Source organism: Cibotium barometz, chromosome 43, assembly GCF_041138505.1.
Source record: "Cibotium barometz isolate CiBa-2024 chromosome 43, ASM4113850v1, whole genome shotgun sequence".
Lineage (NCBI taxonomy): Eukaryota > Viridiplantae > Streptophyta > Polypodiopsida > Cyatheales > Cibotiaceae > Cibotium > Cibotium barometz.
In genome coordinates, this window is record NC_141088.1 from 42,826,252 (window position 1) to 42,851,938 (window position 25,687).

The following is a 25,687-nucleotide window of genomic DNA, read 5'->3' on the forward strand; positions in this document are numbered from 1 at the left end:
ATGGAAGCTCTTTTGCCAAAAATGACATGATAAAGGATCTTTGTAAGCATGCCGATGCATTATATCTTGCTTTTTGGGGTATTGCACGAGCCTTAGAGTTCACTGGTAAAGGCTTCTACCCTAATTTGCTAGCTATATCGTCCTAAAAGCAGCTTAGCTAACATGGTGATTGACGCCCAATTATGTTGATCCCAAGCCTTCTAGTGAGTGAGGAAAGTGAGCACACGGGCCACAATTCGTGGACTATGATGTCTTCAAATTTATCCCGATTGGAATTGAGACCGCCTTTGGTGACTAGGTACAGAACCTTGATAATAGCTCCTTTTCCCTGTGGAATTTTGATGAGGTGGTTGGGAGGTGTAGGGCTCTTTAACAAGATCCTCAGTGAGAGGGATTTGGCGACTCGACCCATCCGACATCTCAACCTCCCCTGATGAAGTGCAGGGTGAGGGAAAGATCCGAGCCCCATGATGATTGGGTTTAATCGGCCATGAAGCTGACCTTGTTGAGATAAGGAGCCACTCTTCGGGTACTTGGAAGATGGCATGACATTATGCGACCCTAAAGTGATTTTGGAAGCGGGTTTGGACTTGGGCGTGAATGAGGGTTCTTCGAAATTTTCAAAGAATGTTGGGTTCTAGGGAACACGAATCATCCCTAACGGTGTCTTGCCACTTTGATGAATGGATGAGGAAGATCCAATGGCCACTTTCTAGGTTTCCTACATAGTGGGGATGAGGTGGATGAGACTCCGTCAACCAAGGTGCCTAGTAGGATGTTCCTTGTTGAGATATTAAGTCCTTAGTTTTCGTATGTGTGCAGTCCAGTTGAGAAGAAGGGCCTTTGCAAAAACAGGACTCAATGAATGGGCAAGGACTAATGTGAGAAGAATGGACTTTGCAAAGAATGTCGGGTTGTTCTAGAGAACATGAATCATCCCTAACGATGTCGCTAGCTGAGGTAGAGCATACCTTAGCATCCTGTGGTGGCGGAGGAGCGATGGAATTTGATGGAGGTGGTGGAGAGGTGTTGATGGCATCCTGTGAGGAAGCAGGTGCAGAAGGAGAGGTAGCAGTGGGTAGAGATGGTGTAGTAGATGCAATACTCAGACGAGGCTACTCTCTGTAGATGTGTGATGGTCGGAGTGGAGGTAGTGGTTGTAGGAGGGGGTCCTGACTGGCGAGGATGGAATCGTGTTGGTGGCCTCCTCTGTGGCACAACAGAGGTCACTACATGCATGTGCTTCCAGTACCTTCCAGAGAGGTAATGCCTGTGTGGATATGGTGGCCTGTTGATGAGAAGTGATGGTGTCGGCCTATGCTTGACGGTAGTAGTAGGTGGACACGGTATGGTAGGTTTGGATGGTGTGTGACCTAAGATCCAAATGAGGAGTGTGAGGTGGTTTTGGTGGCTACTATGACTTTGCAAAAGGAGTGTACTAAGTTTTGGCAGGACATTCTCAATCATTTTACCCTGTGTTACCCAGTCATCTCAACCATTCCTGGATTTGAACATTGATAATTTAATGCAAATTAATAATATTGGGATTGATTAGCAAGAGCATGTTTTCAACTCTTTTTCTTGTTCTTTGGAGTGGCCTCGTGTGATATGAATAGGCTTACGGCCTATTGTTATTGGGCCATTTTTCATAGGTTGATAGATAGACACTTTTAACCCTATGCAATTTCAAGCAAATGGTTGAAAGTCTGTATTACCTTCTTTGACCTTCATTCTTTTACCATTGCTTCTTTTATGAACACTTGCTATGGATACATGGCATGCATGTTGGTACATTTTTCAATAATGATTGCAGCTTGTTGGCAACTTTCACATTGCAAAAAGCCCTAAAAAACTTTACAGACATATCCTCACCCACTGTCAGATGGGCAGGAGTTGGACTGCCCTCATGAGGAATGCAGTGTAATCTCCGCTTTTATTGGGCACTAGTCAGTTGCGGATTCACACCTGCATCCTTTAGCCACTGCAGATGGCATGGTGTTACTTTCTGGGCCAAAAACCAGCCATTTCTCCACTCAAACTCAGAGAGAGCCATGCTCTTACTTGGGACTGCATCAGGGATCCCACTAGAGTACGCACAAAGTCTTTCCACCATTTCAGATTCAGTAAACATATTGAACTCACCATGTAAACCAGCATCAACTAGCTGGTGAGACAGAAATGCCGGAGCAGCACCTTGGGTAAGATTTAAAGAGGTCACTGCTGCGAGTGGCAGCAACTCACGTGTCAGGTCTTGCACACATTGCACGTGTTTCTGTGCTATCATTCCAACTGATAGCCCACCAAGGGCATCACTCAGAAGCCAGAAAATGGAGCTCCACAACAGCTTTTCAATCATCACTTCTAAGAACTTTTCACGGGAGACTGTAGAACACTGCAATCCTCCGTTCTGCATGATGTGAGTGATGATAGGTGCCCATCTGCATGGCAATTGTATGCAAAGTTTGTATCAGGTGGCATGTTCTTGGTATGAGAGTAGAGCTCTTTTCTGAGCTTAGTTTAAAGATCTAGCATCAAACACAAAAACTCAAATGCAATATGATTATTCACATCTCCGCTTTCTATCTTCTAGATTTATGCACACCGCGAGAGATGATGATGAAGAGAGAGAGAGAGAAAGAGAGAGAGAGAGAGAGAGAGATGATGATGATGATGAGACTTCTAACCAGCGGACCACAAATGATCCATGTGACGGCACCACAAAAACTCTCATTTAAAAGCCCAATGCATAAACCACTACTGGACAGGACGAGAGAGAGAGAGAGAGAGAGAGAGAGAGAGAGAGAGAGAACCTTCCCCATACAAGCGAATCTCGACCTCCATGCTTGACATGCATACATCCTTTTGGTTCAAGAGGATTTTCCGGGGTAGCTGACATGAAAAGCAACACCTGAGTATTGTTTTGTAAACCATGTCGACTAAGCCACGGCTGTAGCATACCATTCTGAACAAACACAAGATCCTTCCATCTTTTTTTGCATGTCTTGTCTAGCACTGCTTCAAGATGACTACAATGAGTAGCCACAATAATGGGAAATGCATCATCTCCATCTTTCTCAGAAGCCACAACCTGTCCCCTACTTATCAGCCTTGCCCTGCATCACAGATTAAAGAGCGTGGGAAAACAAGATAAAAAACCACAAGCCATCACACACAAGGTTGCCGACAACACAATAAATAAGAAATCATAAAAAAGAATGCTGTAAGAGTCAACTGATTCAATCTAGAATTCAGAACAAGCTATAATATCCCATGTGCGATGCATTGTCAGTCCTCTCTAACCTGAGCCAGTCCAATATGAATGTCCACATGCATACAAAGGGAAAGCATGATCTTAATCACTAGAAACTATTGAAGAGAACCCCAATGAAACATTCTGTCAGGTTTTGGTTTTGAACCTTTCTCAAATGGCCGGGAGAGCTATTACCTTATCACAAGACGAGTTCAATACCTCGGTCTAGACACAAGCTGAAACAGCCAACACCCTGATTGATCATGTACTTGCCTCTCATCCTAATCAGGGATTGGATACTGACAGCCTTCCCCACAGGCATCTCAGCCCATTTCATGGGCGCTAGACTCTTGGGTAGAGGATACTTCCACATGGACTTTGACTCACTAGATGTTACATGCACTAAGGTTGGTCGTGGTAACGCACAACAAGCTTTCTTTAAACCTTTACTTTGGTGAGATCTTTAGCATCCATTCATTGAGTACAGAGAAAGGGAAGAGAAAGTAGACGACACAGTATTGGGTCCCAAATACCCACTTAAGGGCCTCCCCTGCAAGCAGGATTATTTGCTTATATTACTTCTTTCGAGAACTGTTGTACAATGCTTTAGAACAAGATCTATGACTTCCCAATGCAAGGACAAGGAAGATCGTACATCGGCTAAGAATCCAGCAATCCAAGGGCACTATAGAAGACTCTTCTAAGCCACTTATGCAAGTCCAGCATAGCTGTAGGACTGCACATATACTGGCTGAATGCTGAAGGGGACTTCAATGAATTTCCTGGAGAGGAAGGAATGAATTTTGCTTGATGACCTCATTTATGACTGATGATTTATGGCTGAAACTAGGTGAGGGTATTTATATGGGGTATAGTGCTGGTGGACCAGCAGAATAGCTGTCGGCCGATATAGTAGATGCAAAATGCTCGCTGAAGCTCACGCTCCCCCCTCCTGCTCGCGCTGCTGCCTGCACGCCCTCCCCCCCTTCCCGCCCACACGTCTGCTCCCCCCCCCCTCCGCCTGCCCTCGCGTATGTTCCCCCTCCCCCGCCTGGTTTGCTTGCGCGCCCCAGCACTGTAGCGCCCGCCCCCCCCCCCCCCCCCCCTCCTCCTCTCCTTCGCGCCCCCCCTCCTTTCTTCAGCGCCTCGCCCCCCCTCCGCCAGCCGTCGCCCTCTCTTCCCCCCCACCCCCCCCCCCTTTTCACGCTGCTTCCGCCGCCCCCTCCCCGCCCCCCCCCCCCCCCCCCCCCCCCCCCCCCCCCCCCCCGGGGTCTTTTTTTGTTTTCGCCGCCTTACCCCCCCCTCCCCTTCTTTCTGTTTTTTCCGTCCCCTGGGGTTTTTTTTTGCCTTCCGCCTTCCCCCTCCGCCCTTTGTGTGCAGCTCGGTTCTTGCAGGACTCTCCGCATTCGCTCCGCCTTCAACATAGCTTCACACTCTAATGGAGGCTCCTCCCGCCCCACCTCAAAGGGACTCACCCGCAGCCCCCTCGCCCGCCCTTGAGGATACCCCCATCAGGCTCTCTCTTTCGCCAGAAGAGGAAGCGAGCCTCGCCGCAGAGGTGGAATGCCTCCAGGCACATTCCACCATCTGCCGTATAGTCGGCACTCGCCCTAGCAGAGGGGAGATCCGGGATCTTCTCTAGGCCCGCCTTCTTGCAGATGTGGGCAAGATCCTGGACGTTCAGCTACTGGGCCGTGGACACTACCAGATCGAGTTCGAGACAGCCCAGAGCGTGGCCAAGGTCCTGGCCATGAGTCCCCTTGACATCAGCAGGGGCGCTCGGGCATTCTTCAGACCTTGGCAGCATGGCTTTGACCCAGCAGCGGCCGAGCAGGGAGAGCGCCTTTTCCATGTTACAATTTGCTTCCCTGGACTCCGCCGTGAGTACCTTTCGCTCCTTTCTAGGCTAGGAGCATTGGTAGGTTCGGTGCTTGAGACTGGCCCCACAGCAGCTTCAGTGGTGGCCAGAGCAGCTGGGCTACCTTCGGTCAGAGTTTTGGTTCCGGACATCTCCTCCCTTCCGAAGGTCATTCAGCTACCTAGGATAGGGGGGGATGGATTGATCAAAGAGTGGAGTTTTCGGGGCTCCCGAACCAGTGCTTTATCTGCAGGTAGGTCGGCCACCTGGCCAAGGCCTGCCCTCGTAGGAGACCCCGACCTTCACCGCAGCAGCAGGCCCCCGATGGCCCGCCCACAGATGCGGCTCGGCAGGCAGCCTCCGGGACACCTACTCAGCCCACAGAGACCTCGGAGTGGCAGCCTGGACAGGGGCGCCATCGAGAGAGACAGCCCCAGCAGCACACCCAGAGACCGATGCAGCAACAGCCATAGTTTCAGCATCACTGGGTTCCCGTGAGGAACAGCTTTGCTCCCCTACAGGAGGAGACCCCAGCGCCAACTGAGGACCAGGAGATGCTAGCACCCCCTCCTTCGCCCCCACCCCCCCTCCCCCATCCCCCCCTCCCGCCTCGCTTCCACCTTCGCCTCCTCCCGTCCCCGCTCCGGTTTTGGCAGCGGCTCCTTCTCCACCCCCTCCTCCCCCCCTGCTCGCCTCAGCTCCCCGGGAGGCCCTGGCAGTTCCCTGGCGCTCACCTGCAGTCCGGCGGACACTGAGCACCGACCTTGCTCGAGCACCGCAGAGGAGACTTACCATACCGATTTGGGCTTCACGGATATCCTCTATCCGCAGTCGGCTGAGTCGTCTCGACACTAGACAGCGCTCGGAGGCTTTTGATTATTCCTTCACACGGCTTTTGGAGCGGAGGACCCCCATGAGCCAACACCCATCAGAGTTCATGTAGTGATACCTCCGGCTCGAGGGGAGGAGGCACTTGATTCAGCGGTGGCCTTCTCATTCCCTCTCTGTGGCCCTAGCGACCGGGAGTGGTATGGATCTCGCTCTTAGCACTTTGAAGACTCAGGCAGTTGAGTTTTCTCACCATGTGAGCGATCTGGAGGTGACAGACGTGATAGGCCGACTATGGGAGTTGGCTCATTTTTTCTTTGATCCCGGGAGTGTGGATGCCTCCGGGATTCGACATTTGGTGGTTCGCATAGTGGCAGACTTAGCACGCGACCCTGGATATGTATGCATACACGAGGTTGCTTTGTCTAAGCGGGAGGCAGTCGCCATGGGACACAGCCACTGGCGCCTGGTCCGAGATTCTTGCAGCACACCGGGTGGGCAGATTCGCAGCCGCTCGGATGGGGACTATTCTCCATCCAAGCCGCTTGCGAAGGCCCGCCGTACGGCTAAGACAGCCTCCACCTCAGCAGGCCATCCATGAGGATCATCTCATGGAATGTACAGGGCCTTGGCGGCGCACACTATATACGTTATCGTGGTTGCTTGAGGCAGGAGCTTCAGAGATGCCTCGTTGGGGGCAATATTGATATTTTGATGATGCAGGAGCACCATTTGGGTGAGAGCAGGATCCGGAGATAAGGTTCGGTGATGCCTGGTAGATGGGAAACCTTTTGGTCTGCAGGGTTTGGCCCCTTGGGTGGGCAGGGAGGAGTATGTATGGTCATTGCGGATGTACGGCGGCAGGCCATTGCGGATCGCGGGATCATTGTGCCTGGTAGAGCACAGTATGTCATTCTGAGGATGCATGATGAGCTCTTTGGCGTGCTCAATGTCTATGCGCCCAACCATGCTAGTGCAAGAGCAGAGTTCTGGACCCAGGTTACGGATGCATTGCCAGAGGCCGCACATTGGTGTGTCGGGGGAGACTTCAACATGCTTGAGGACCCGGCCGATAGGGTGGGAGGTAGTCATGTTACAGTGCACGGCACGGAGCTTGCAGCTTGGGAGCGATTTTGCATGACATTGAGGATCACTGACGCATGGCAGCATGAGGCTTTCTCCCGCTCTCAGGACAGTCTTAGTTTCTCTCGGTCGGATCGTCGGCAAGGAGGGACTAATCTATCACGGATTGATCGCTTTTATGTGGGCGACAGGTTAGGGGAGCGAGGGGGCTCCGTTGGCATTCTCGCTGGCACCTCTTTTTCAGACCATGCGCCAGTTATTTTGACACTTGAGGAGAGGACACGGGAGACCGGCTTGCAGTTGAGGATCCCAGAGAGGGTACTTACAGATCCTAGTCTCGCTGAGGACATTGAGAGGATATGGCATGATAGCCAGAGCTCTGACCAGGATGTAGCAGGCCAGTGTGCCCAGGGACTCATCGAGCTCAGCTCTTTTTTGCACGCTGCAGCCTTGACACGGCTGGGAGAGACACGTGAGCGGGAGCGTCGGTTGAGATGTAGCCTTGCTTCGCTTTAGCGCCTTCAGGAGCAGCAGCCTACATGTGAGTGGGTGGCATCCCAGAGCTGAGCCAGGCACGCCAGGAGGTTAGAGAGGCAGAGGAGCAGAGACATGAGTTCTACTATCGTCCCCAGGCCTCTCAGTGGACGCAGCTTGGTGATAGAGTGACTGGGGAGTTTTTTGAGATCACTGGACCTCGCCATGCTCGAGCAGGAGTCCGCCAGCTCAGGAGGCAGGACGGATCGGTAGCCACTGAGCCCGGGGAGATCAGAGCCATTGCCACTGAGTTCTATAGAGACCTGCTTTCAGCGGAGCCAGCCACTGAGGCTCGGATGCTTGCAGACAGAATGTGTGGGCCCATGTGCAGAGGAGGGTCACAGATCGTATGCGTACAGTTCTGGGTGAGCCTCTTTCAGAGGTTGAGCTTGCTGAGGCCTTGAGGGTCCTTCCGCGCCATAGTTGCCCTGGGGAGGACGGACTGACGCCTGCCTTTTTTATGCGCTATTGGGACCTTTTGGGGCCAGGCCTCCGCAAGGGCTTTCAGTATGTTTTGGACACTGGGGCGATGCCACAGAGCTTTTCAGAGGGCTTGATCTTTCTTATCCCCAAGGGGGAGGGAGTATCAGATGATATTCGGCATTGGAGACCTATTACGATCCTCAATACTGTCTACAAGGTCTTAGCAAAGGCCTTGAGTTTGAGGATCCAGCCCTTCCTGGGGGAGTTGATTCATGCTACCCAGACAGGATTCGTCAAGGAGCGTGGTATCCTAGACAACATTTTCACCTTCTGGGAGGTGACGGCCCGAGCTAGATTTCTCGGTGAGAACCTGGTCGTGATGCTTCTCGATTTTGAGAAGGCACACGATCGAGTCGATTGGAGTTTCTTAGAGGGCACTATGCTTCGCCTGGGCTTTGAGCCAGTTTGGATTCGAGGAGTGGCGGCTCTATATTCCACAGCTCGTAGCCAGGTGCTGATGGCAGGAGGACGGGGGCTGAGTTTTGAGTTGACCAGATCAGTCCGTCAGGGGTGTCCTCTCGCCCCGTTTCTTTTTCTCTTCTTTGCTGAGGCTATGAGCATGTATCTGACGGCAGAGGAGGTTGGTTTGAGAGGACTCCAGCTCCCAGTCCGGGGGGAGGACCTACTCGATGTTGAGTTTGCTGATGACACGGGTTTATTTTTGCATGGCCAGGAGGCCAATCTTCAGAGGACAGATCAGTCGCTTCAGGTTTTTAGTGCAGCTTCGGGAGCATTGATCAATTGACGCAAGACAGTGGCCTTTTGGATCAGTAGCGCTCCCACTCCGGCATGGAGCCCAGACCCGGGTTTTAGATGGATTCCTCCTGGCACAGCAGTGCGGTATTTGGGATGCCAGATTGGACTAGATTTGTCACCTGAGCAGCAGATTGCCCCGCTTCTTCTGAGCATTCGGAAGAAGCTTTTGTATTGGAGTACAGCTCGGCTATCCTTGGCTGGGAGGGTGGTGGTGGCAAATCAGGTGCTTTTAGTGACCATGTGGTACATCACATCTTGCTGGATCTTCTCGAGCTCTTGCATCAGCCAGGTACAGAGGCAGATCAGGAACTTTCTTTGGTCTGGGCGGGATGGTCAGCCAACCCGGGCTAAGGTCGCTTGGGCAGTTATTACACTTCCGCTAGCCCAGGGGGGCTTGGGCATTATAGATCTAGTTGATCAGAGTAAAGCCTTATTAGGGAAGCTTATTGTTCGAGGGCTGCTTCCAGGCGGCGCTGAGCCTTGGAAAGAGCTTCTTTTGCAGCGGCTGCAGGCTCGGGCTCCCCCAGCAGGGGGCACTTGGGCACCAGAGATACGATGGATCTTCATAGAGATGAGGAAGACAGGCCTCAGTAGAGGATGGGAGGACAGATTTGCCTTGAGCATCCTGCGAGCTTGGGAGTTGCTGAGACCGAGACTCTCTCAGAGACCTCCTTCTTGTGATGAGGAGCGGGCCAGACAGCCGCTCATCTGGAGCCCAGCGGTTCGCACAGAGCAGGGTCATATGCTGGGTTCTCGGCCTCGTCTAGCCTGGGGACCATTGGCGGGCCCAGCACGTAGTTTTGGAGACTGGCAGGCCTTCTGCAGTCTCCCAGAGGAGATCCAGGTGGAGAGGCTGAGTCACTTCAAAGGGGGGCTGATTATGAGGGATGACATTCAAGAGGCACTCACAGAGGAGTGGTTCACGCCTCTCGAGCCAGTGGCCCCACGGTGGATGGGAGCCTTTACACAGTTGGAGATCCTGATTGATGTCAGAGCTTGCACTGAGGATGGTAGATGCCTCTACTATGAGATCCAGGATGAGGGCAGACTTCAGAGAGTGGAGGTGGAGTCGCCTTTGGTTGCAGAGTGCATTTTTCAGAGGATACGGGTAGTGGCCGCCGCTTCTCGGAAGTGGCATATTGACCCAGACCCTGCAGAGGTGGACTCTGATTGGCGCATATGGGCATATGCAGCGCGCCCCTTGGCCCGGCTCCAGTGGGACCCTGGCGAGTACGAGTGGCATGATCCTTATGCATCCCCCGAGGCCACAGAGATCACCTTTTTCCAGTATACTGTTCGGTTGGGGCGACGTATTTTGACGGCGAGGAGGATGGTCTCTCCAGCTGCATCGGAGCATTGGCGGCTACAGGGACTCTCACAGGAGTTCTTGGAGGATTTTTGGACCAGGCTCTGGGCTAGTCGACAGGCATGCAGGATCTCGACTTTCCAGTGGCTGGTCCCCCACAGGGGCTCCGCAGTTGGCACCTGGCTTGTCTACAGCGGTCTTCCGGCGGCCGGCGTCCGATGCGGCCACCCTATGGAGACACAGAGACATTGCCTATGGGACTGTCCTCAGGCACAGCAGATTTGGCTGCGGATGCTGCGCATTCTGGCCCCCCTCTCTCCAGAGGGTATGTATACGTGGGGTGCCGCTGCTTGGTCGACTTCGTCAGGGCCTGCTATGGGCTATGAGACGGAGCAAGACAGCCAAGCCATCAGATTCATTAGGGGCCAGCCTCGCCTGGTTCCTTCACCGGATTTCTCGTCCGCCGGCTAGGGAGAGTCTCCCTAGCTGCCTTGCTTGGATCTCTGCTCTGTTTTCTTATGTGCAGGAGAGGATCTTTTGTAGCCCTACGGGCGTTTTTATATAACGAATGAAAGGATCTTTTCTCGAAAAAAAAAAAAAGAATAGCTGTCGGCCAGCTCTTATTGGACATAAAATGCTAGAATAAGCATTTAATGCTGTGCATACTTCTGCTGCCCCCAAATGATGCTGTCAGCCAGTGCTGATGCTGGTCGACCAGCGCTGATCCCTCAATCTGCTCGGCCTGTCCTTTATACCCACTAGGTGCTGCCAACTGTGCCTTAAAGCCATGGAGAGGCTATTGTATGGGCTGCCTAACAGTGCCCACGAGGCATGGCTGCCCGTGGCACAATGCAGAGCTACAAGTACTCCTTGTACTCATGCCCATGTCTGCTTACATGGTAATGATGCTTCTAATGCAAGTCTTAAGCTATGGATGACTGCTACATGCATGGGGTTCTCCAAGTGGGTTAAGAGGACTGCCCTCTATTGTCACGTGCACCCATGCACTGTGGTCATGGTGACAAACTGGCTCATGAACAGTGCAAGAATCATGTACAAAAGTAGTACCTTTTAGGATATAATTCTCATATGCCGTGACCCCTTTGTGAGCCCAGTCCGGGACATGTCAGGCACGAGCTACGTACGTCATCTCCCAAAGTATGGGCTAGCCTTGCAAGGGGTAGAAAACCCCTAGCCTTGCATATAGGGACAGGCAGCAGCCTGTTGGAGGCCATTGAGCAGTCAGCCGAGTCATGGTGGGCCTGGACAGCAGTCGGCCAAGTGCCAAACTTCTATTGGCCAGCTTAGGTGGCAGTCGGCTGGATGCCTTCGGGATGGCCTTAGGGCTGGCCCCATCTACATGCTATGCAACTAAATGCCTATAATGCATCTTTAGCTATGGCTAACATCTATATGCATCTGAATGATGAACACTTGCTGAATTCTCCACAGTGGGTTAAGAGGACTAAGTTGACACTTAAGGCTGGGAGAAGATGCAGAAACCCGACCTCAGATCTCAGCCGACTAAGCATTATTTGCTAGTCATGATTCAATTGCTATAGCCGACTGACATTTAATGTCAGTCATGAGCATTTTCTGCCAACCGACCAGCATAAGAGGCAGCCGACTGGCTTCATGTGGCCATATAAAAGGGCAGGACCAGTTCAGTCCATAAATCATTAGATAAAAACCCGAGACTATCATCAGAAATCAAGCACTGCCTAGGCTCTTGCCTATGCATACTTACAGCCCTACTTCTGCTCTCAACCCAAGGCAAAGAAGCTCAGTCTCTTCAAGAGTATTCAGCACACCTTCCCTCAGTCTTAGGTCTGTGTATTTCTCTCGAAGATAGCTTCAAAGTCGCCTAAAGCTTATGCACAGTTTTGCCCAGCATTTGGTCGCTTTGTCCTTGCATTTGGTGGTCAGTCAATCAGTTTGTCCACTCAGTCTTGTGGACACAGTTCAGCTTGTATACAATTCTCCAAAAGAAGAAATAAAACAAATACTCCTGCTTGCAAGAGGGGGGGGTGGCTTCAGTGGGTCATTCGGTCCCCATCTGGTGTCATCTTTGCTAATCTATTTCAGATTCATGTATGCTATTTTAAAGGACTGCTAAAGACTCACTAAACTCAGGTTTAAAGAAAGGCTTCGTTGTTTCACACGGTCCTAGCTCGGCGCATACTACATTGGTAACAGAGCTTGGGACGTGATTCAACTAGGCAACCTAGGGTGAGGGCATCAGTTGGATGGTAAAGCTGAGATCGGGAAAAAACACTCGCCCATCCACAATGGCATCAAGCTCCGAAGACATCATAAAGAAGAACCATTCGAAGAAACGCTTCCGCAGAAAGAAGACGAAGACACCCAAAAGCTAAAGGAGCAGATAAGGAAACTCCATATTAAACTTGAAAGAGTGCAGATGGAAAAAAAAAACTGGTAGAATTACAAGAAACCTTGGCCCAACAGAAAAGGTATAAACTGTATGCCCAAATAGTAATGTAAATGCCCCATGTCTGTGACATCAAATGCATACTGCAAATCAGCTTTAAAAGCTGAAATATCACCCTCTTCAAGGCCAATGACGAGCATGTCATCCACACAAAGAATAAGGATGAGAACATTGTTCCCAATGTGACGTACATGAAGTGTACTCTCAGCTGAACTATTCTGAAACCCTTTGGCAGTCAAGTATGCATGAGTTTTGTGGTACCAAGCACGAGGAGCCTGTTTAAGACCATACAGTGCTTTATGTAAACGGCATACTTTACTTTCTACACCTTCTTGAACAAAGCCAAGACGCTGAGACACAAACTTTCTCCTGCAAATCGCCATTCAAAAAGGCAGTTTTGACATCCAACTAATGTACATGCCATTGTTTGTGTGCAGCCAATGCAATAACAGTACGTATGGTAGTCATACGTGAAGTGCGAGCAAAGGTCTCCTCATAGTCAATGCCCTCACGTTGGGCATACCTTTTGGCGACCAAGCGAGCCTTATGGTGATCAACTAAACCATTAGGCTTACGCTTTAGCTTGAAAACCCATTTTGTGCCAATAGCACGCTTGCTAGGAGGCAAGTCACATAACTCCCAAGTACCATTTTTGTCAATGGAATCCAACTCTGAACGCATGGCTGCCACCCAATTATCATCCTCCAATGCATCAACATGAGACTTGACACAAATATCTTGCCTGTATTAGGCACATAGAGTCTGTATTCCTTACTCTCAATACTATAACCAATGAAAATGCATTTGATTGCCTTTGCATCAAGCTTATGTCTTTGTTGTGTGGGCACATGCATATATACCAAACACCCAAAGACTCTCATATGAGTCACCACTGGAATCCTGCCATTCCATGTCTCATAGGCACTCATAGATTTCAAGGCTTTAATGGGACAATGGTTAAGCACATAATTGGCACACATAACCGCCTCAAGCCAAAACTTACTGGGCAGATCCTTGCTCTTGAGCATGCAACGTGCCATCTCCGTAAGTGTACGATTACATCTCTCTGCAACTCCATTTTACTGAGAAGTATAGGAGGTAGTACAGTGATAGGAAATACCATGTAACTGCATGTAAGCTGTGAACTCATTTGACAAATATTCCCCCCCTTGATCTATACGCAATGTGACAAGCTTGTGTCCACAAGCATTTTCAACTATGGGACTGAAGTCTCTGAAAGCTGCAAAGGCACCTAACTTCATTATTAAACCATACACCCAACAAAACCAAGTGTAATCATCAATGAACGTGATGAAGTACAAGTGTCCTCCAAAAGATGGAGCCCTCATGAGGCCACAAAGATCACTATGAATGAGTTGTAATGGACGGACAGCCCTCATAGCACCATCTTTAGGAAAGGAATTCCTGTGCATCTTTCCAAGGATGCATCCCTCACATACATGCTTGAAGGGAACCTACATAGGAGAAAGCTCATGCACCATACCTTGCTTCTGCAAGCGTGCAAGAGATGGGAAATTCAAGTGACCAAACCGAGCATGCCATAACTCAGTGCACACGGGAGGTGGATACAAGCATAGCATCATGAGAATAAGTACTCCTGTCATACATGTCAAGCTTATACAAGCCGCTGCATAATGTCCCAGAAAGCATAAGAGAAGCTGAATCTTTCTTGTCATACACTGAGCAATAATGGTCAGAAAACTGAACCTTAAACCTAGATAATGCAAGGGCTGAGACAGAAATGAGATTCTTCTTAATGCCTGGTACATATAAAGTGTCACAACAAGTAAAACTATCCCCATTACATGTTGTTAGCTCCACATTACCAATGCCTTTAATGGAGTAAGAGGCATCATTGGCACACATAACTATGCCACCTGGAGGTGAATCCTGCAAATTGGCAAATAGATCTCTGCAAGAAGTGATGTGCTTAGAAGCACCACTATCAAAGTACCAATCTCCAACCTGAGATAGACATACAAGAAGCAGGCAAACTGCATGTAACCACTAATGCATATCCCTCATGAGCAAAGTTAGCCTCTTCTTTAGTGTCCACAGTAGCAGCCAAACCTTGCTGCTTCTTTTTCTTTTCACTCTCAATGCGCTTCCTACATTTCTCAATGAGATGGCCAGGTTTTCTGCAATAGTTGCATCTCTTCTTTTTCTTGGTTTCACCCTCTTTAGACAAGGTAGAATTTCAATGGGCATGTGGTTTGCTCTTAGGCTTACCACTAGATGCAGCCCCAGATTTACCTTTGTTTCAATCAAAAGCACCAAATGCCTGATCAGCAGAAAGCGTAGTAGTCCTGTTAGAACGAGACTGTTTCTCTTGCAATAAGAGAGTCACCAACTCATCAAAGGTATACAGGTTTGGATTACCCTTCATGAGTAGACGAAGAGTAGTAGCCAAACCCTAATAGGATTCTGGCAAACCCTGAAGCACTATAGATACAAGTGAACCACCTAGAATGACCTCATCAATGTTGATGAGCTGCTCTCGCAAATCCTTGATGCGGGTAAGGAACTTGTCCATTGAATCACCCTCATCCATATGCTCAGACTCAATCTTCTTGCGAAAATAGGCAACACGAGCCTCATTGCGAACCTGATACAAAGAAGCAAGTACATCCCATGCACCCTTAGCAGAAGTGCATGAACGAATGTGCGGTATAACCTGCCTTTTGCATGAAAGGGAAATCAAAGCATGTGCTTGAGCATCCTTGGCATCCCATCTGAGCTGTTCTGGAGTGGGTGGCAAAGGTGCAGAAGATGTAGCACCACCTGAATATACATCATCACCTACATCAATGGTTCCTGAAGTACTTGCTGCTCGTGCAGGTACAATAGGCCTGACATCAGCCCCTAATACATAGATCCACAAATTCTTTGCAACTAGTACATGTTTCATCATATATGCCCACATAGGATAGTTGGTGCCATCCAACTTATCACTAGTATTTCCATACATGGCTGTCACAAATGCGTACAAACAGGTAGTATGACTGAATCAAAGCAAAAATCTGCAATCCAATGCTAAGACACACGAAAAATTGGGAGAAATGCCCCAATTGTGTCCTTATCACCTGTTCCAATGCTGTAACACCCAAAAAATAGGGGGAAATGCCCCAATGCCAAAGCAATGTACCTGTAATAGCAAAAATGCCTACAAATATCTGTGATAACCTTGCAAATAGTGTTAATTTCTGCAAAATCCCTAAATTTTTAGTGCAATTATGCACCAGATCTGAGGAAATCAATGCCAATGTATGTCAATGTCGCAATTTCAAGCTCAATGATGAAAAGCCCCAAAATTAATGCTGACAATTTGCTAAATTTTTTAGCAATTTCTGCAATGTTTAACAGAAATTAGAAATAGTAGCAAAAACTTTACAGGTTGCTGGTGGCACTAATTTCGAAGAGTCGATTGCAGTTGTTGCGGAAGACAGATCTGTATCTGTACGAATGTAAACTGCAGCAGGTACAGGCGGCGAAGTCAGGTACGGACGACGCAGATCTGGTTCAGAGGCTGAGCGGCGGCACTATCTTGCAGTAGATCTGGTGCAGGTACAGGCGACTCAAGGCAAACAGGGCGGAGCAGGGGGCGGCGCAGAGATGCAGAGGCCGGCGGCACAACGGCGTAGGGATGCAAAGGGCGGTGGCAGGGCGGCGCAGGGCGGAAAGGGTACGAAACCCTAATTCAGACAACAGAATGAAGAAACCCTAACCCTAAACCTGACAGAGCAGGTGGGTGAAACCCTAAGCCTAAATGGCTCTGATACCAATGTTGGGGTTGAAGAGAGCTTGCCTGAACACCACCACACACACACACAAAGCTTGAACCACACACGTGAGAAATGAAATGAAATGAAATGATATATTAACGTCTTCAGAAGGCCAAAATGACGTATGAGACCAAAAAGGTTACAACAATTGGTGGATCTGATACAATGTCTGTGTAAGAAAAGCTAAAAACAACTAAACAACTAACTGAAACTGAAACAACTATGAGGAAAAGTACGGTACTAGGAGCTCCTAATGGATAACATCTAGGAGGAAAACTCCAGCAACAAAGGTAAGCATCATACACATCAGTATCTAAAGATGTCTCTCATCGGTCGATGGCGGATATCCTCAATGTCCTCCATGGTGAGTACTCTGACTGGACGTCTCCCATGCCGTGCTAGTATGGTCCTGATCCTCTGTTGTCTCCGCCGGTGTCGAGATGGGCCTCTCATCTTGGGGCGCCTGGACCGCCCCAGCTCTATAGCCCGATCAATTAGTGTACCTCTGGTGCGGCTATACTCTGGGGCTAGCTGCAATGCCTGCTGGCCTGATTGCTCAATCTCTGGTCGAAAGAAGTCTGTAATCTGCCTCTGTAGGTCTCTCCCTCTCTGATCCCCTCCCTCTCAAGAGACCCTCTCTATGTCTACGAAGCTTCAGCAAGTATAATCCGAGGCATCTCTGATCCTGGTATCTCATGACTCTAGAAAGTGGTCCGGAACCCTCCGCCTCAACTGGTACTCCACTGAATCTGCCAGTCTCAATCTCTAGCTGGTGTGAGGATGTGCGCATCTGACCAATAGCACACCGTACCCCATGAGAAAGACGAGTATCTATGTAGCTGGGTCTAATCACAAACCCATCCTGCGTGAGCTGGAGAAGATGATCTCTATAGAAAGCCATCTTCGTACCAAGCTCGTGTGTCAGCTGTATCCATGTCCTCCTAGTGTCCAGCTGGCAAGTCCTGCCTAATAAGTATGGTAATCTCTGCCCGTGTGAGAGAGAGGGAGGGTGCATCCAGGGAGTACTGAAATGGAGGTAGCCTGTCCATACTAAAGCCATGCAGCTGGAACCAAGCTGTCATCTGTGCATACCAACATGATCCGTCTCCCTGTGATGCCAACTGTCGTGAAGACTCCAGGGCTAAGCGAGCATATCTGTCTCTAGGGAGAGCCCAAGTGCTATGTATAAAGGAGACTGATCGAGTGAGTGCCTCTACTACCAATGGGGGAGTAGCCATCTCTGCACGGATAATATCATGTGGTACGGAGGCCTTGGCCCTAATCATCCGGGAAATCATAGAAACCAAGGGCCTCTCCATACGTCTCCATCCATCAGTGCTACCAGCTCGGCTGTGGTGATCCACAGAGGGTCCCCATATCTCCACTCCATACAGCATGGCTGAAGTGACCAAAGTGTCAAAGAGCCAGAGCTTTGTTCGAGGTTCCTGAAACTAAACCTGCGAACACATCCTCTCTAGTCTCTCCAATGCTGCATAAGCTCTGGTCAATCTGGTCTCCGCTGCTCTCCTCAAGGAAAATAGTGGGCCACTAAAAACCAGACCAAGGTGAGTATATGCATCTGTATACTCCACTGTCTCCTGACCATATGTAAAGGTGGGTACTGACCTCCTAACCCACTGTGCTGTGGTGTTAAACACCATCACCTTGGTTTTACCAAGGTTAACAGACAATCCACTGTCCTGTGCAAACGTGTGCAATGCATCCAAATGACGCTACATCCCCTCTAGAGAATCTGAGATCAACACAATATCATCAGCATACAATAACAGCAGAATCCATGTCCCTGCTAGCTGTGCTCCTCTGTCACCCTCCCGCTCTACATAGTCTGAAACCTCATCCACGTACATCCCAAATAAGGTAGGAGAAAGGGGCAAATCTCAGATATACCCTGAGTAGTACGTACCTGCCCCACAACTGTCCTGTATAAAGCCATGATTCCCCAAATCAGCTCTATGGGCACTCCCATCTCCTGTAGTCTGCGCATCAGGCTGGCTCTCGGTACTGTGTCAAAAGCTTTGCGGAATTCCACAAAGCAAAAATAAATCCTCCTGCCATATAATCTGCCCTCCTCAATAATAGCTCTGAGTGTCAAGATATGGTCAAGAGTGGAGAAACCTCTCCTGAACCCTGCCTGCCCTGATGCACGTATGCCCTCTCTCTCTGCCCATCTACTCAACTCCTGCTCAAGAATAGATGCATATAATCTAGCCAATGTGTGACCAATCATGATGGTACGATAATTCCTAGGAAGCATGGGATCCCCTGACTTGAAGATAGACACAATCGTGGACATATTCCAAGTCTCAGGAAAACCCTCACACATGGCTCGGTTAAACATCATAGCAATAAGCTCTGCAAGCATATCTCTAGCATGAATAAAGTGTTCTGCTACCAAACCATCATGATCATATGCTCTCCCAGTCCTCATCCTGTCAATAGCTTTCCTTACCATCTCAGCAGTAAAGAAAGCACATGTCTCTGGGCATGGCTCCGATGGGTCTAGCAGGGGCGGCTGTCCTGCTGCTGTGTACAGGGATGCTGCATACTCACCCCAAATCTCTGTGGAGGTAATGGCTGGTGATGGTGAATGCTCATGGAATAGTCTCCATGCCTCGCCTGAGTCCTGACTCATAAATAACTGATATAAATCCCTCTCTAACTGAGCAAGATAAGCCCTCTTCTTCCGTCGCACTAGGTGCCGGAAGGTAATCCGTGACTGTCTGTGAGTGGTAACACCCATGAGCACCTCTCTCTGTAATCTCATCCTCATCTCTCTGCACTCCTCATCATACCAACTGCTCTGGGGCATGTTCCCAGATCGTCTCCGTGTAGGCTGACTATAGGGATATGCCTCTGATGCTGCACCATGAAGCGTCTCTATCAATATCTGAGTGACCTCATCTAATGGCCGTCCCGGCTCCTCGGCACATAAGCGTTTGTATATCTCATCCGTGTACATGGTGTCAGTCTCCCTTGTAAAGGTATAACGAGTGTGTGTGGAGACCTGTCGTCCCAATGGAGCGGTGCTGAACTGAAATGTGAGAGTGAAGGACAAGATAGCATGATCCACTGCTATTCCAGACGGCCTAGTGCCTACCATAAAATCCTGAAAAGAGGGAATGAGACTGGGCTGAGCCATAACATAGTCCACTGTACTAGCACCATGCCTATGTGGAAAGCTAGTGAAACCGCCCGATGTCGGGAATCTCTGTAGGCCATTCAGGATGGCCAATCCATGTGCAGTCCCCATGTCTATCAAATACCGCCCATACACTGTATGTTCCTCATCCTGTGAGAGTCTAGATAGGCCCATATCCCTAACATCAAGCTCCCTCTACATCTCCTCTGAGGTATCATAAAATACTGTCTGGTTATGGGCGGTCCTGGCATTGAAGTCCCCCAGGAGAATGATGTCACCATCCCAGGAGAACTCCCAAATGTCATCATCCAAAATAGAAAAGGGAGATTGCCCGCTAGGTGATGCATACACTCATGTACTAGGAGCAAAATAGCATATAGCAATGTAGAGATAGTTGAGCGGGCGAAAAGCGAAGAGAGAGAGGGCGGGAGGGAGGGGGGGTTGCTGGCGGGGAGGCGAGCGAACAGCGAAAAGAGAGAGGCAGGGAGGGCGGCAAAAGCGAAGCAGGGCAGGCCGGCGCAGAGGCGAAGGGGGGCAGGGCGGCAAAAGCGAAGCAGGGCAGGCCGGCGCAAAGGCGAAGGGGGGCAAGGCGGCAAAAGCGAAGCAGGGCAGGGCGGCACAGAAGCGAAGGGGGAGAGAGAGCTAGTTGCTGGAAAGTACTCTTAAGATAATGATAGTACAAAAGTACTATGAGTACAAAATATAGCCTAGAACAAAGTGCCCAACACACATAAGTGTGTTTACACGGGGAAAAAACCTGTGTCCAGCCCACAGGGAACAAGTGCCTGTGAGTAACCTGTGCTAGCTGAGAGTGGTCATGACCAACATATACCACAATTGGTGAGAAACCTTCCGGTAATGTGGGGTCATGGAAATGGACGTGTAACTTTTGCAGGGAAGAAGTGAGGGAAAAATTCCAATCTTAGAACCCATAAATAAAGAGCCGAGAGCTGAGGAAGGGTTTGTAACCCTAGAAGAAGAGGATAATCTAGCTAGAGCGGCGAGTGAAGTGGAGGACCATATGTAAACCAAAAAGGACATCGAGCAGATGATCAATCATCCTACGTTCCTACAGGACATGGAACTTTTAATTCTACAAAAGCATACAAGGGCAACTAATGATGAGCCACTCCAAGGTGCAGTGGAAGGACCATCCCATGGACCGGAGATACCTAGAAGAGCCAACACAAGAAGAGGACGAGGTCTAGGTAGGGGGGAAGCAATTCCTCAAAGACCAAGGGTGGATCCAACCATTGATCTTAATGTAGCCACAAGGACGGATCTGTTGAATATGGCCGCAGAAATGGGCCGAGGAATGGTCAGGGAACTAGACACTGCTCTAGAATCCCGACCCTCCCAGATGAAGCCACACATCATTGCCAAGCTCGTCCAAAATTTCTCTGGTGACGGGTATCCTATTCAACATGTAGAGATTTTTGAATCCAAATGCGAAACCTTCGAGCCTATTAGTGATGTGACAATGATACATGCTTTCTCACTGACCCTAGAAGGAAAAGCGCATCAATGGTTCCGAACCCTCAAACCCGAGGATAAGGTTAACTTTAAACGATTCAAGAATGTGTTTGTGCCCAGCTTTGCAGAAGTGGTGACAAATGGAGCCCTGTGGCATAGCTCCACAATATCAAACAAAAGGAAATGGAGTCGATGAGAGACTGTGTGTCTCGACTTAAGCACTTAAATTCAAGGTGCAAACTACGGGAGAGGTTAACTGATGATCAGTTATTGCCTTGCTTCCAGAGAGAAGTTAGAGACTATAAGATACATGATTATCTGGTACTAGCCCGACCAGCCACTCTAGATGCATGTTGCAAACTGGCAATTGAATATGAAGATAATATGCTAGAATTGTCACAACCGAAAGATGTCAGAATATCTTCAGCAACGACGACTTCGTGTGTTTCGAGTCACAAAAGATTGGAACTCAGAGCAAGCAAGTCGGAAACATGACTGTGGACGAGCTCAGTAACGCAATACTAGAGAAATTGAAGGTAAAGGAGGGAAGAGAAACATCTGGGCATGGGCATAACCATCTTTATCCCCGCAGGGAATTGGTGTGGTGCTCCATGTGCAGATTGAATAACACTACCACCGAATGGCCACAATTAAGAGCAAGGCCACTACTCTATTGTGCACACTGTGTAAATTAGGGAATCATGATACTACAATGTGCAGATATCCAAGGTTCCAAACAGTTGCATAGTTGCCAGCATCTAAAGCTCCATTGGCTTTACTAGCACCACTTGGACAGATCACTGCAGCTGCAGGACAACCCAACTCTTCCTATTTGCCTAGGGAGATGTTCCGGGTACAGGACACTTCACCTCTACCACCACCAGTTCTACCACCACAACCACCATAGGCTAAAATCAACCAAGTATTGATTGAAGAGCCATCAGAAGATATTGATATGGTACGTGAAGTAGAACTTAGCAAAGAGTACTATGAGGAAGCTACGGAGGTCACACATGAATTCTATGTCCTACAGAATAACACGCCAGTACATGTGTTTCAAACCATGGTACAGTGGAAGGGTAAGAACATGAACTTGAACATGAGGAGAGGACCGCTACAATGTTTTGGCTGTGGAGGGCCGCATCGAATCACTGATGAGTGCCCAAACAAGAATGTGGTTCATACGCACCAATCCCAACAATTGACTACTTCGCCCAATGACATGCCAATACTTACTTGTACTAAATGTGGTATTGATCATTTGATCAAGGATTATCCATAGCGCGCAAGTGGTTCAACTTCCACTTCTAATCATGCCACCATCCGAACCATTAGTGTGTAACCTGGAAATATTCAATTTCAATGGAAAAGCTTAACTGAGTGCAACAAAGCCAGTCAAGGAAAAGAAACCTGCATGCCCAATCCGGCAACCCTCAAGACCTCTTAGCATAGAGGATACACATACAGATTTGTGTCCCACAAAAGCAACACACTGCTGTCTCCTCTAATCAACCAAGACAATGCAACAGGGAAGCCTTGGACACGCATCTCGCTGTTCCATGGAACAAGTCCACCATCTAACTCTGTTTCCACCCTTCAAACTGCCACACCCCTCCTCTCACAAAGGGCCAGAAGAAACAACTCTGAAACAGTCGTAAGCCAGTGGAAAGAGAGAGAAAGATATTCAGCAGGTACACTGCTGTCCCTCAGTCCAATCCTTCTCAAAAACACCAGCCCTGGGAGTATAGAGTATGCTGTCCTGAATTGCAGCCACCTGCCTTTGCCCTCCAGAGCTCACATGAGGGAAAGAGAAGAAGAGAGAGAGAGAGATAGAGAGATTCAGGCTGCGCCTGCTGTCCTGTCAACCACCCTTCTCTTGTTGCTGTACCCGCTGTCCTGCAGCCGCCTGCACCAGCTGACCTGCAACAGCCGTCTGCACCAACTGTCTAATAGCCGCCTGTAGCTGCTGACCTGTAGCCAACCTGCACCGACCCGCACCAGCTGTTCTGTACGGCTCCCCTTCAGGCGACATGTACCAGCCGACCTGCACGTCTTTCTCTCCACGCAGCCAGCCGCCCTCCCCTTTCCAAAAGCGAGAGAGAGAGAGAGAGAGAGAGAGAGAGAGAGGCGTGTACCTCCAAAAATGGAGTAACCTCTCCCCAAATTTATCCAGAAGAAATTCTAAGGCCCTAAGGCCCTTTTAAGTTTATTAAAACTTATCCCTAGGGGCCACCCAAGGTTAGAACATTAGAATATTAAATCCCTTGGTCCCCCTTCGCACTTGGGGATGTCCACACATGTTACCATGTGTCCGGGAACCCAAGTATGAATCGTGAAATATTTATCTTGCTCACCGACCACCATGCCCACACTTGTGCTGTTCCAATTTCACAAGGTCATGACACATCCCCTTTGCTCCTGGAACCCCTTTGCTCCTGGAACCTCAAAGCCTCGTCGCTGCTCAACATACACCTCCTCCTCCAAGTCATCATTAAGGAACACGGATCTTACATCCATCTGATATAAAAAGCAAGGGCAAGAACAGTCCGAATCGTAGTCATCCTTGTTGTTACCGCTTTTCGACCACTGGCCATTCAAGGCCTCAAAACCTCCGCCCTATGGAGGGTTCGTGAATCGCTCTTCCTGGTCCAAGACCATTGGCACAAGCTCCTTCCATGTGATGGTGTTGAGTGTCACCAATTGGCCGACCATTTGGTCCATCTCCAGTTTTGTGTCTCGTTCACTTGAGGCCAGGCCGGTGTCTCATGTGAAGAGGCCAATATTTTTGCTTGACATGGACGGGAGCCAGACTGGTGCCACCCGTGTGTTAGCAGGATGGTGTCGTATGGACGGGAGCCAGACTGGTGCCACCCGTGTATGACCTGGACTGTGTTCTATCCATGGGATTGTCATGCCATGGAAGAACCAGTATTTGTGCCGTGTCTTGCCTATGGGACTGTCACTCCATAGGGAGGCTCGTGCCTGGAACTGTGTTTTACCTATGGGACTGTCATTCCATAGGAAGACCAAGATTTATGTTTTATGTCGTGCCATTTTTGTGCCCAACAAATATTTTGTACTTGTTCCATGAACGGGATATATGTCCATGATACTATTTGCACATGCACTCATGTTTTGCATGTTTGAAACTGTTTTCGCATGACTTGTATTTTTGTGTTTGCCTGCTTGACGTGTCACTTACTGAGCGGGGACGCCTGCCAGTGAGTCGTGAAGTTTGCTCTGTCTTCTGACGAGTTTTGTTGCATGTAAATAGGTGGTAAGTGTATTGCACTTGTTGGTTTAATAGTTTATTTCTAACCTTTCATTTTATAAGGTTCTAAGTGAGCACATGCCGGTTTACCACATTGATGTCAAGTTTGCCTTTCTTAATGGTAACTTACATGAGGAGGTGTATGTTGAACAACCTCAAGGTTTTCAGGTTCCCGGACATGAGGGTAAGGTGTACAAATTGCACAAAACCCTTTATGGTTTGAAACAGGTTCAAAACAGTCATGATTTTTTGTGCACCAAGAGTAACCACTGACGGAATGCTAAGCTCCTCACATCAAAGAAGATTGAAGGGAGTTTCTTTGCAAAGGGATGTTGAAGTGCTGTGGAATGTTAAAATCAGCAGGTCTTTGACTCTGGCAGCGTGATCTCCTATGGATGCCTACAGCCAACTGGGAGCTTTTCTGAAAGTACCCTGGCGTCTTAAACAAAAAACATGGAGTTGAATTTGTTGCAAGGGTGGATTAAGTCACCATTGCACCTTCAATGAGGGCAGGCATAATCTGACATTTAATTCTTCCACCTATACAATCCCTTGACCCAATGGCATCATCATATTATGGCCTTGCAAAGAGGGGTTCCATGGCTAGTGCTTATTCATAGTGATCCACCCCTGATGTGCCGAGACAATGAGCTGAATACAACTACTATCAAAGCATTGGTGATCATGCTCAATTCTACATGACGTATGCTCCGAACAAGCCAAACCAGCACTGCAATTTGATGCTAAGCTGGGGTGTTTGTGCTTTTGAAATGAGTTTCAAAGTGATGCCTTTTGGTCTGACAAATCCACAGACATCATTCGATAAGGAAATGCTAAGGGTGGCTTCAGATGGGGCGCCTGGCCCCTCTCCCGGTAATCTTAGGGAGGGAGTACCGTTTAGCTAAAGGGCAGCTTTGAATGGCCGCCCGATTGTTCGGTGGGCGTGGACGTGCTACTCCTTTCTGAAGCCTCTCATCCTCTCACCTCCTCAAGGTCCTATGGTTCAAGAGCATTCTGTCTTGGGTGTTATGGAAGAAATTGACTTACCTTGGAGCTGCCATCTGAGCAAAAGCACGCCCAACGCGCCCATCTCCCACGACCACTACGTCCCGCTCCTGCTGCAGCAGCTGCTCACAACAAATCTCGTGCCCATATCTGGCTTGCCAGCTAGAAAGCAACATTTCCTCCTTTTGAAGAGAGGAGGAAAACTATCCTTGTAAGAAACAAATCCTTTACAAAATACGCCTTGCCTAGGTGAGTAACAAGTTATTTTGTTGTTATTTCCACTTACATTTTACTGTTGCAAGTTTTCCCATGTGATAAATAATAATTATCAAACATTGAATCCTTAAAGCAAAAACCAAAATCCAATTTGAAAGAATCTCTTTGAGTGAATGCTTTCTGTACTCATGTCAACACTCAACTAGAGCGAC

The 25,687-nt window shown here is 49.0% G+C and overlaps 1 protein-coding gene across 1 annotated transcript; it reads right to left on the bottom strand.

Annotated features, from left to right (window-relative positions):
• Nucleotides 1–1,684: 1,684 nt before the first annotated feature.
• On the bottom strand, nt 1,685–25,475 carry LOC147613933 (uncharacterized). The gene is made up of 3 exons (XM_086781935.1): nt 25,302–25,475; nt 2,811–3,113; nt 1,685–2,438 (listed from the first exon to the last, which is right to left on the bottom strand). Exons 1-3 carry the CDS (start codon nt 25,433–25,435, stop codon nt 1,934–1,936), a joined length of 942 nt encoding a protein of 313 aa, XP_086638061.1. The 5' UTR covers nt 25,436–25,475; the 3' UTR covers nt 1,685–1,933.
• Between the last annotated feature and the right edge of the window lie 212 nt (nt 25,476–25,687).

What these genes read in the sequence shown, in the direction of transcription:
- LOC147613933 (XM_086781935.1), bottom strand. Translation starts at nt 25,435, where the DNA reads ATGTTGCTTTCTAGCTGGCAAGCCAGATATGGGCACGAGATTTGTTGT. An exon ending in GCTCAGATGGCAGCTCCAAG is followed by an intron (nt 3,114 to 25,301) that starts GTAAGTCAATTT and finishes TCTGTGATGCAG; the next exon opens with GGCAAGGCTGATAAGTAGGG. An exon ending in GATTCGCTTGTATGGGGAAG is followed by an intron (nt 2,439 to 2,810) that starts GTTCTCTCTCTC and finishes ATTGCCATGCAG; the next exon opens with ATGGGCACCTATCATCACTC.